General features: G+C 49.0%; 2 protein-coding genes across 2 annotated transcripts in view; both read left to right on the top strand.

Annotated features, from left to right (window-relative positions):
• The first annotated feature begins 8,340 nt into the window (after nt 1-8,340).
• On the top strand, nt 8,341-10,226 carry LOC100477187 (histone H2A-Bbd type 2/3). The gene is made up of 2 exons (XM_011217626.3): nt 8,341-8,704; nt 9,049-10,226. Exon 2 carries the CDS (start codon nt 9,297-9,299, stop codon nt 9,636-9,638), a length of 342 nt encoding a protein of 113 aa, XP_011215928.1. The 5' UTR covers nt 8,341-8,704; nt 9,049-9,296; the 3' UTR covers nt 9,639-10,226.
• A 417-nt stretch (nt 10,227-10,643) lies between these two features.
• LOC117797393 (40-kDa huntingtin-associated protein-like) overlaps nt 10,644-10,991 on the top strand; it is a 5,052-nt gene continuing 4,704 nt past the window's right edge. The window contains exon 1 of the mRNA XM_034649067.1: nt 10,644-10,964. Within this exon, the coding sequence (XP_034504958.1) occupies nt 10,644-10,964 (321 nt within the window). The remainder of the gene's footprint in view (nt 10,965-10,991) is intronic.

A 10,991-nucleotide genomic window follows, 5' to 3' on the forward strand; every position in this document is an offset into this window, starting at 1 on the left:
GGTTGAAGCCAAAGTGAACATAGATCCACAGGTCGTGTGCCATTGTGACCTCGTTCCTACAACACCAAACATCCCCTGTGCGCATATGGGCTGTACAATCTGCCATAGCCCTCATGTGAAGCATTTACAGGACAAGAGGTTCCAGGTCTGTGCCACACCTGCAGGCTCTAGGCAAGGAGTGCCTGATAGGAAGGTGGGTGTTCTTCTGGACATGGGACCTGGTGATTTTCCAAACGGTTGATAAAGTGAGAGGGAAATCGTGATAGACTTCTGCTGAGCCGACCTTGAGGGTGAGTTTAGGACTGGCTGTTTGGCAGGCACCGGGGAATGCTTTGCTTGGCTGTATTTCTACTCTATTCATTTATTCTTTCACTCCAAAGACAATCAATGAATGCTTACTCTGTGCCAGCGTGCTGATCCACTCACTGAGATTTGCAGCGAACGAAGGCTGTAAGTTTGGGGGAAGAACAGGAATTCCACTTTAAGCATGTTAAGTCGGAGGCATCCTCTCTCTTCCTGATTCCCGATATACAATCAATTCAAAAGCTTGCCACATCTGCTTCCTGAATAGTTTTAAACCTATCCACTTCTCTGTGCCCCCACTGCTACTCCAAAGTTTGAGCCAGCAACATTGTTCTTTTTTTTTTTAAAGATTTTATTTATTTATTTGACAGAGATAGACAGCCAGCGAGAGAGGGAACTCAAGCAGGGGGAGTGGGAGAGGAAGAAGCAGGCTCCCAGCAGAGGAGCCTGATGTGGGGCTCGATCCCATAACGCCGGGATCACGCCCTGAGCCGAAGGCAGACGCTTAACCGCTGTGCCACCCAGGCGCCTCAGCAACATTGTTCTTTATTCATTTATTTAAAAGATTTTTATTTATCATTGGAGTGTAATTGATATACAATGTTCATTTCAAGTGCACGAACATACCGATTCGACAATTCTGTACTTTGCTCAATACTCACCAAGATAAGTGGAGTCACCATCTGCCAACACACCATGTTATCACAATATTATTGACTATATTCCTTATGCTGTACTTCTCATCTCCGTGGCTTACTTATTTAGTCATTTAAAAAACTTTTTTACTTTAAAAAATCCAAATCATTGCTTGACCCTCAGCCCTCATGGGAAAACCACCACTCCCGTCATCACCACAGCAAAAACAACAACATACAACAGCCCAGTGAGCTCTGGATGATCCTTAATAAGTTGTGAAAAAGATGAACTTTCTTTTCTGCTCTCTACTGCCCAGAGTATCTTTACAATTTCTTGTATTGAGACAACATGGATGGACCTAGAGGGTAGGGTGTTAAGTGAAATAAGGCAGACAGAGAAAAACAAGGACCATGTAATTTCACTTCTATGTGGAATCAAACGAGACAAAACAAAACAGACAACACAAAACAGACTCTTTAAAGTTTTTATTTAAATTCCAGTAGATAACACAGAGTGTAATACTAGATTCTGGTGTATAATATAGTGATTCAATTACATAGGACACTCAGTGCTTATCACTGGTGCTCTCCTCAATCCCCATCACCCATCCTACCCATCCCCCCCAACCGCTTCCCCTCTGTCAAGATCAGTTTGCTCTCTGTAGTTAAGAGTCTGTTTTTTGGGGTGCCTGGGTGGCTGAGTCCGTTATGTATTGACTTTTGATTTCAGCATTGGGCTCCATGCTGGGTGTGGAGTCTGTTTTAAAAAAAGTCTGTTTACTGGTTTTCCTCTGTCTTCCCTTACCCTATGATCATTTGTTTTGTTTCTCAAATTCCACTTATGAATGAAATCATATGGTATTTGTCTTTCTCTGACTTATTTCACTTAGCATAATACTCTCTAGCTCCATCNGGGTATTGTTGATAATGTTACTATAAACATTGGGGTTCATGTATCCCTTCAAATCAGTATTTTTGCATTCTTTGGGTAAACGTTATTTTGAATTTTTTGAGGAACCTCCGTACTGTTTTCCAGAGTGGCTGCAACAGTTCTCCTATGAACCGTGCATGAGGGTGCCAGCACCTGTTGTTTCCTGTGTTGTTAATTTAGCCATTCTGACAGTTGTGAGGTGATATCTCATTGTAGTTTTGATTTGTATTTCCTTGATGATGAGTGATGTTGAGCATCTTTTCATGTGTCTCTTGGCCATCTGGATGTCTACTTTGGAAAAAATGTCTGTTCATGTCTTCTGCTCATTTTTAAACTGGATTATTTGTTTTTTGAGTGTTCGGTTTTATACGTTCTTTATATAGTTTGGATACTAACCCTTTATCAGATATGTCATTTGTAAATATCTTCTCCCGTTCTGCAGGCTGCCTTTTAGTTTTGTTGGCTGTTTCCTTTGCTGTGCAGAAGCGTTTCATTTTGATGAAGTCTCAGCAGTTTATTTTTGCTAAAAATATTTTCTTAATTTCCCTTTTGGAATGGTCATACTAGTATATAGAAATACAATTTTTTTTTTAAAGACTCAAGATTGGTCTGTTTCGATGGCAGATTAGGCACTCAGTGGTGGCTGTATCCGCCCTGGCCTAGATAAGTGGAAATCCATATTAGTGAGCCTATGCATGACCTCCATTCCTGCCACTATGGCTACTTTTTTCATGAGCCCATTGGGCAATGGTGGGGTGGCTGGGGAAACAGGCAGACTGGTATCCACAGAACAGTTCATTGTATCCACTTGAGTATGAATATCCTTCTCTGCTAAGGTCACCCTTTGCTGAAAATTCACATGGGGCAGGGATATCATCATATTTTTTTCTGCCCATTTAGAGATGCTTATTCATATACGACTTCATCAAACTTCTTTGTCACCAATTTTACAATTGTGTTCCTTAGAAATCTCTGAATTTCTGTCCAGGGGTACCTGGACAGCTCAGTTGGTTAAGCATCTGATTTTTTTTTAAAAGATTTTATTTATTTTTTTGACAGAGGGAGAGAGACAGCCAGTGAGAGAGGGAACACAAGCAGGGGGAGTGGGAGAGGAAGAAGCAGGCTCCCAGCAGAGCAGGGAGCCCGATGCGGGACTAGATCCCAGGACCCTGGGATCAGTCCCTGAGCCGAAGGCAGGTGCTTAAGGACTGAGCCACCCAGGCACCACTAAGCGTCTGATTCTTGATCTCAGGTTAGGTCTTGATCTCAGGGTTGTGAGTTCCAGCCCCATGTTGTGCTCCACTAGGCATGGAGCTTACTTTAAAAAAAACTAAAGAAGTCCTTGATCACCCAGCCAAACTGTTGGCCACTGCCCATGAATCAGTATATAAACACACATCTGACCATTTCCCCCTCCAAACAAAGCAAATGACTAGGTCCACTGCTTTAAGGTCTGCCCACTGGGAGGATTTTCCATCACCATTGTCCTTTAGGGATGTCCCAGAGTGGGGCTGTAGGGCTGCAACTGTCTACCTGTGGATGGCACCTGCATATCATACAAAATCATCTGTAAACCAGGCCCAAGTCTTTTATTCCTCTGTCAACTGATCATAAGGAACTCTTGATAAGGCCATAGGTGACGAGAGAGAAAATCATGTAGCAGGAGTGGGGATCATGGGCATTTGGGTGGCTTCTTCAACTTGTGCCTTCATAGCCAGCTTGGGCCCCATCTCATATATACCACTTCCATTTGATGATGGAGTGCTGTTGTGCATGCCCAACTGTATTAAAAAGAAAGGCTTGGTATGTCAAAGGATACCCAGTTCATGATGGGCAGTTCAAATAGCATAGTAATTTGGTGGCCCATGGTTAGGCATTCAGTCTCTACCAAGGCCCAGTAACAAACCAAAAGCCATTTCTCAAGAGGAAAGTAGTCATCTGCAAAGGATAGCAGAGCTTTGCTCTGAAGTCCTAAAAGGCCCGTGCTGTGATTCAACTATAGGGGCCTGTCAAAGGCTCCAAACAGCATCTGTATTTGACACTGATACTTCAAGCACCATTGGATCTAGTGGATCGTATGGCTCAAGTTGCAGAGAAGTTTGGGTAGTAGCCTGGACCTGCTGTAGAGCCTTTTCTTGTTCTGGACTCCACTCAGAATTAGCACCTTTTCAGATTACTTGGAAATGGTTCAGAATAACCACCAAAATGAGGAATATGTTCCTCAAAATCCAAAGAGGCCCACTAGATGTTGTGCCTCTTTTGGGGGTGTAGGAGGGACCAGATGCAATAACTTATCTTCTAGTGACTTCCACTTGGCCTTGCCTGCCAAAATAGCCCTCATCCCACAGGTCAGGGAACTAGCATGGGGTCTGCAAGTTGCTGAGTATGTCTATTCTAATTGTGTTTTCCAGAACTGGGGAGATAATCACTGAATGGGTTCAGAGACCCACTGAACCCACTGTGAATTTGGCTGGAGCTAAAACTCCATTAATCAGATGACCTCCATAAGCCCCTACTCTGACTTGTGGACCATAGTAATGCTTTGGGTGTCTTGGAATTAGTGAGTTCAGAGCCAGTGTCCAGTAGTCCCCCAAAATGTCTGATTGTTTCCTTTTCCCCAATTCAAAATCATACTGACAAAAATCTGTAGGTCCCTTTGGGGAAGGCTGGGAGAAAGATTAAGAGTATACATTTTGGATGTACTGTATGGTGATTAACACAATATAATAAAATTAAATTAAAAAAAAAAAGAGTATACATTTTGGGGAGTGTATCAAGGTCCTTCCTCAAGGGAACCCTGCCTTCTCTCCATTCAAGGGGTTCTAGGACTCTAAACTGGCTCAAGTCTGGGATTTGACTGGGGGACCATGACTCTTGGGTTTTGTGATTCAAGTTAGATTTTTGTTCACTACATCTAAAACTCTTCTGTTTATACAGATCAAGTAAGAATTTGGTGGGCTGCTGTTATGGACTGAAATGTGTTTCCTCAAAATTCATGTGTTGAAGCCCTAATACCCAAAGCGAATCTATCTGGAGACAGGGCCTTTAATGAAGTAATTAAGGTCAAATGAAACCATAGGGTGAGTCCTCAATCCAATATTATCAGTGTCCTTATAAGAAGAGGAAGAGACACTAAAGATACACACACACAAAAGGCCATGTGTGAACATAGTGAGATGGCAGCCATCTTCAAGCCAAGGAGAGAGGCTGCAGGCAAAACAGCTCTGCTGATACCTTGCTCTTGGACTTCTAGCCTCCATAATTGTGAGAAAATAAACGTCTGTTGTTTCAGTCATCCAATCTGTGATATTTTGTTATGGTAGCCCTAGCTAAATAATGTATCTTCCTATCTACTTCACTTCTAGGAACATTGTGATCAACTAGCCAACATCATAGGTCTCCATGAATCAGGCTATTCTGATTCCTGCTTCATCTGCTGTCCGTTATGTTAACCACTCCTATCTTGCCTTTGGCTATTGAGTTCCTGCCACTTGGCTCCTGCCACCTCCAGGGTCTAATAACTCCTATTGCATTTTGATTTCCCAGTTCAGTGGCAGCAATTTCCACAGTTAAGTCCTGGCCTACAGAAAAGATTGTTCACAGTAGCTCCTCAAAGATACTGGGGCTTCTTTCACAAATGTATTTCTGACAGTTGGGATGAAAGGTGTGCCCTCTAAACCTTCCCAAGGTGGATGAGTAGGTATTAAATGAAAAATCACTCTATATTCCAAACTCATTAAGCTTTTGAATCCTTCCCTCTACAGTATACCAAGGCAGAACTAATATTTCAGGTTAATTTACTGTGGGCCACCTTTTTGTCCATGTTTCAGCCAAATAACCAAAGTGCTAGAGCCCTTTTTTAACTCGACAAGCTGCAATATTGAATAAAGAATCACTGCTTAATTGGCCCAAATCAATATGTTTGGCTTAATTCAACTTTATGTTTCTTCCACCATTACCCACACTCTTAATATCCATTCCCACATACAGTCCCCAGATTTGTCTGTATAAATTAGAAAAATCAAGCAGTTCTTTGGAGCGTAGCAGCACACCTCCTCATGGATCACACTTTGTGCCTCACCTGTAGGGCCTGCTGGGACTTGAGTCTAGAAACAGAAAGGGGTGGTGGAGGTCCTGAGGATAAATGGCAGTGTTTTGCAAGGCAAATACCTCAAGGGAGGCTATTACAGCTTTCCCCAGAGAAATGCAGGTTTAATCTTCTCAGACAGGGGTAGAGAGGTTGTTTTTACTGGCGAGGAAGACATCAGAATCTAGGGGTTCAAAATCCCCAGCTTCATCAAGGTTTTCCTCTATACCTCCATCCAATTTTCACCCACACTTTAACAGTTAACATTCTGCAAGTTTGGGAAATCAATTTTCATTGTAACTCAGTCACTTTCAGAATGAGTTTCTGGGTTTGGTTTTCAAAGAACTCAGGTCTGTGGCTATAGGAAATAAAGGTCCCTTCAGCACAGATGGAGAAGCTTTCAGGTCATTTATGTGATACCTGAGTTGGGAATTTGAATTCCAGAGCTCATTCATTTATCCCCCACTTTGTCCTCTGACATTACACAGCCAACTCATTATGTTCATTAGCTTGACAAAAATGTTCTAAAGTTTTATGTACATGGTCACCCAGAAACTTGCCTCTTATTACTGTTTGATTAGTAATATCCAATGGTGATATTTGGTGTATCTCTATTGCCATATCATGTCATGGACTATCAGTGTTCTCTTTACTCCTGGCAATAGACTCATTAGTAACTAGAGAACCAATTCCATAAATCCCAGAACCAATTTAGAAAATTCATTCATAAGGTTCTGTTGCTCTAGAACTTCTCTTGGTACCAAAATCTGTTTAGTCAGGATTCTCAAAAGACACTGAAACAATGGAATGTGTGTGTGTGTGTGTGTGTGTGTGTGTGTGTAGAAAGAGAGAGAGAGAGAGAAAGAGAGAGAGACATTATGGGGAATTAGTTCATAATATTGTGGAGGATGGCGACCTCAAAATTTGCAGGCTAGGATACCATGCTGAAGACTTAAGGAAGAGCTGATATTGCAGTTCAAGACCAAAAAAGTCTGTTGACAAAATCTCTTTCTCCTTGGGGGAGGTCAGTTTTTTTCCAAGTAAAGCTTTCAACTGATTGGATGAGAATCGCCCACATTATGGGGCATAATATGTCTTACTGAAATTTTATGTATGTATGTATGTATGTATTTATTTATGCTTTCCACATTTTATTGGCTACAGGGGAGGGGGTGAAATTCTACTAATTTAAATGTTAATCTCATCTAGAAATACCTCAGAAACACCTAGAAAAAAGCTTGAGAAAATAACTGGGTGCCATGGCATTGCCAAGTTGACACATCAAGTCAACCACCAGAGTTCCCTAAATATGGCAGAAAAGCACAGCCAGGAAAGAAGAAGAAGAAGGAAAAGAAGGAGGAGGAGGAAGAAAAACAAAGGGAAAGTTGCACCCCATCCAAACGAAAAACATTTGTGCATCAAAGGACTCTGTCTAGAAACTCTATTACACAACAGTTCCTTAGATATGGTAGCAAAAGCATAGCCAGAAAAAGAGGGGGAGGGGGAGGAGGGGGGAGACTGTCTAGAAAGTGAAAGGCCCAAACCCCCAGGATGAGGAGGAGGAGGGAGGGGGAGGAGGGAGAGGGACTGTCTGGAAAGTGAAAGGCCCAAACCCCCCCCAGGATGGGAGAAGCATTTGCAAATCATGTATGTGATAAGGGCTTATTTTTCAGAACGCATAAAGAACACTTAGAACTCTACAACAAACAACGGGGTTAAAAAGAGAAAAATGGGGGGGGCGCAGCGGTTAAGCGTCTGCCTTCACGCTCAGGGCGCGATCCTGGCGTTATGGGATCGAGCCCCACATCAGGCTCCTCCGTTGTGAGCCTGCTTCTTCCTCTCCCCCTGCTCGTGTTCCCTCTCTCGCTGGCTGTCTCTATCTCTGTCGAGTAAATAAAATCCTTTAAAAAAAAAAAGAGAGAAAAATGGGGAAAGGACTTGAGCAGACAGACATTCCTCCAAAGCCCATGTACAAATGGCCAAGAGGCACACGAAAAGCTGCCATTAGGGACGTGCAAATCACAACCACCGTGAGGGCCGCCTGGGTGGCTCAGTCGGTTGAACGTTTGGACTCTGGACCTGGGCCCAGGTCATGCATGACCTCAGGGTTGTCAGAGCGAGCCCCTCCTCAGGCTCCAGGGCGGGCTGGGCGCTGGGCTCGGAGCCTGCTTAAGATTCTCTCTCCCCCTCTGCCCCTCCCCTCCCCCCTCCCCCAAAAGAAAACAAAAAGTCACGTGAGATAGCACTTCACACCCAGTGGGACGGCTATTCTAGGCCCAAGGAAGACAAAGCCAGTGGAAAATGACGAGTCTGGGCGAGGACGTGGAAGACGTGGGACCGTCGCACACTGCTGCTGGGGTCGGAAAGTGGTCCAGCTGCTGTGGGAATCAGTTGGGCAGCTCCTCAGTAAGTTAAACACAGAATGACCGTATGACCCCGCAGTCCCAGTCCTAGGTGTACGCCCGAAGGAATTGGGAACCGGTGCTCAAACAGAACCCTGCACGGGAGCACCCACCGCGGCGCACTCCCCATCGGCCCCAAGGTGGAAATCACCGAAACGCCTGCCCACTGATGAACGGGCTACGCAACACGAGGTCTGTCCATGCAGTGGACTACCGTTCAGCCATCAAAGGACATGAAGTCCCGATTCATGCTACCACGTGGAGGGACCCTAATGAAAACGTGGGTGCTAAGCGAAAGCAGCCAGACACAAAAAGCCACCTATTCGTCTTATGATCCCATCTCTAGGTAAGTCTCCAGAAGAGGCAAAACCTCTATGGACACAGGGAGCAGATCAGTGGTTGCCTGGGGGCTACGGGGGAGGTGGGGACGGGGGGGTGCAGTCGGGAGTGACTGCCTGTCAGGTCCGGGGGTTTCGTTTTGGGGTGGCGCCCACGTTTTGGAGCTAGATAGTTGTGATGGTCGCCCCACACCTCGAGTGTCTGCTTGGTGCCACGGGATCCTCCACGTCTGTTGTTTTCTTTCTTTTTTTCCCGTACGATGTCCCCGTGGGGCGGAAAGTGAGCATTCCCTGAAAGAGAGGCTGCAGGGAGCAGGCTGAGCAGGCTCCTGCCAGCCCCATTTCTCTGCAGGCCCAGGCTCTCCGCAGAGGCCAATGCGGAAGCAGTGACCTCACCGGATATACGTGTCACAAAGTGTGCACCCCAGTGAAGGGGGTTGGTCCGTGGTCGCTTGGATACGACGTAGGCGCCCCGAGTACCCGCTGCTTTAAGAAGCTGGGACCCGCTGGCGCACCGCACCACACCCGCTCCGCACCCACACCGCACCCGCACCGCACCGCGAGCTAGGCCCGTCGGAGAAAGCGCAGCCAAGGTCCAGCATGCCGGGGGACAGAAGCCGTCGAGGGTCGTCCAGTGGCCAGAGGCGGACCCGCTCCCGCACTGCCCGAGCCGAGCTGTCGTTCTCTGTGAGCCACGTGGAGCGCCTCCTGCGGGAGGGCCACTACGCCCAGCGCCTGGGCTCGTCCGCGCCGGTCTTCCTAGCAGCAGTCATCCAGTACCTGACGGCCAAAGTCCTGGAGCTGGCGGGCAACGAGGCCCAGAACAGCGGCGGGAGGCGCATCACCCCGCAGCTCGTGGACATGGCAGTCCACAACCACGCGCTGCTCAGCGGCTTCTTCGGGACCACGACCATCTCCCAGGTGGCCCCGGCCTGGAACTAGCTGCCCGACGACGCGACCTGGGTGGCCGGGCCTCGGCCGGCCGGCCATCAGGCACCAGCCAGGCCTGCTCGCAGCTGGGGCGGCCCCGGCCTGGCTGGTGCCTTGGGCAGAGTCCTAGACGGTCAAGAAAAATGGGTCAAGAAACCCACGTGTCAAAGCAATAAAAAAAGAAAGAAGCCCCGTGTGTGTGTGCTTCAGTCGCTTTGCGTGGGACGTGGTTGTGGGGCGCCCCTCTCGTTGGAGCGGCGGAGGGGCGGGGGTGGTGGCGGCGTCCGCCTGCGGTGCGGGGAGCGGTCGGAGTCCGGGAGGACCGAGAAGAGCAGTTTCTCTCGGGGACGCTGCAGCGGGTGGCCCTGGGTGGGAGGGGCTGGCTGGGCTGGGGGTGAGGCTGGGGCACAGAAGACCCCCGCGTTGGCTCTGAGCAAGTGAGAGCCCGGGACGGGCCCGGGAGGGATGGTGTTCCTTGGGCCGGAGCTCAAGACCGTGACTGTGGCGTCGTGATGGGGGCGAACGGACAACGGCAACCCGGGTGCGGGACGGAGGGGTGGACAGACCCGTTGGTACACCGAGTCTAGTGGGGCGGGGGCTTCGACCGGAAGGTTGAGGAGCGACGGCGGCGGGGCGGGGGGCCGGGGGCCGGCAATCAGGAAGCATGCAAGCTTGGCCTTAGAGCCACGCGGGGTCGCGAGTTGAGTTTTGGTCGGGTTGGGTTACAGACGCTAGGAGACGCCCGTAGCAGCGACCTGGGCAAACGGGCTGTCGCCTGGCAACAGCGGGCACGTAGCCAGGCCCCGCCCCAGGCCCCACGAGTTGCGGAGACGCCCGGCACCCGGCGACGCCTCGAGCCGCGAATCCCGCTCTTTTGCCTATCACCGGGGCAACGCGGCGCGCGGGCTCCGCGAGCGCGCGCAGTCGCGCGGCCCGCCCGTACGAGCGGGACGCAAGGCACGTCGCATCCAGGCGCCGCCACGTCCAACCGTCTGCGTCAGCGCGCGGGCGGCGAACATGGCGGCGTCCGCTGCTGGCCTGGGTGGCGGTCCGGGCCCCGGGCCTGAGGCTGGGGATTTCCTGGCCCGCTACCGCCAGGTGTCGAACAAGCTGAAGAAGCGGTTCCTGCGGAAGCCGAACGTGGCAGAGGCGGGCGAGCAGTTTGGACAGTTGGGCCGCGAGCTGCGCGCCCAGGAGTGCCTGCCCTACGCGGCCTGGTGCCAGCTGGCGGTCGCGCGCTGCCAGCAGGCGCTCTTCCACGGGCCTGGGGAGGCGCTGGCGCTGACCGAGGCCGCCCGACTCTTCCTGCGGCAGGAGCGTGACGCACGCCAACGACTCGTCTGCCCGGCAGCCTACGGGGAGCCG

Source organism: Ailuropoda melanoleuca, chromosome X, assembly GCF_002007445.2.
Source record: "Ailuropoda melanoleuca isolate Jingjing chromosome X, ASM200744v2, whole genome shotgun sequence".
NCBI classification, from domain to species: domain Eukaryota; kingdom Metazoa; phylum Chordata; class Mammalia; order Carnivora; family Ursidae; genus Ailuropoda; species Ailuropoda melanoleuca.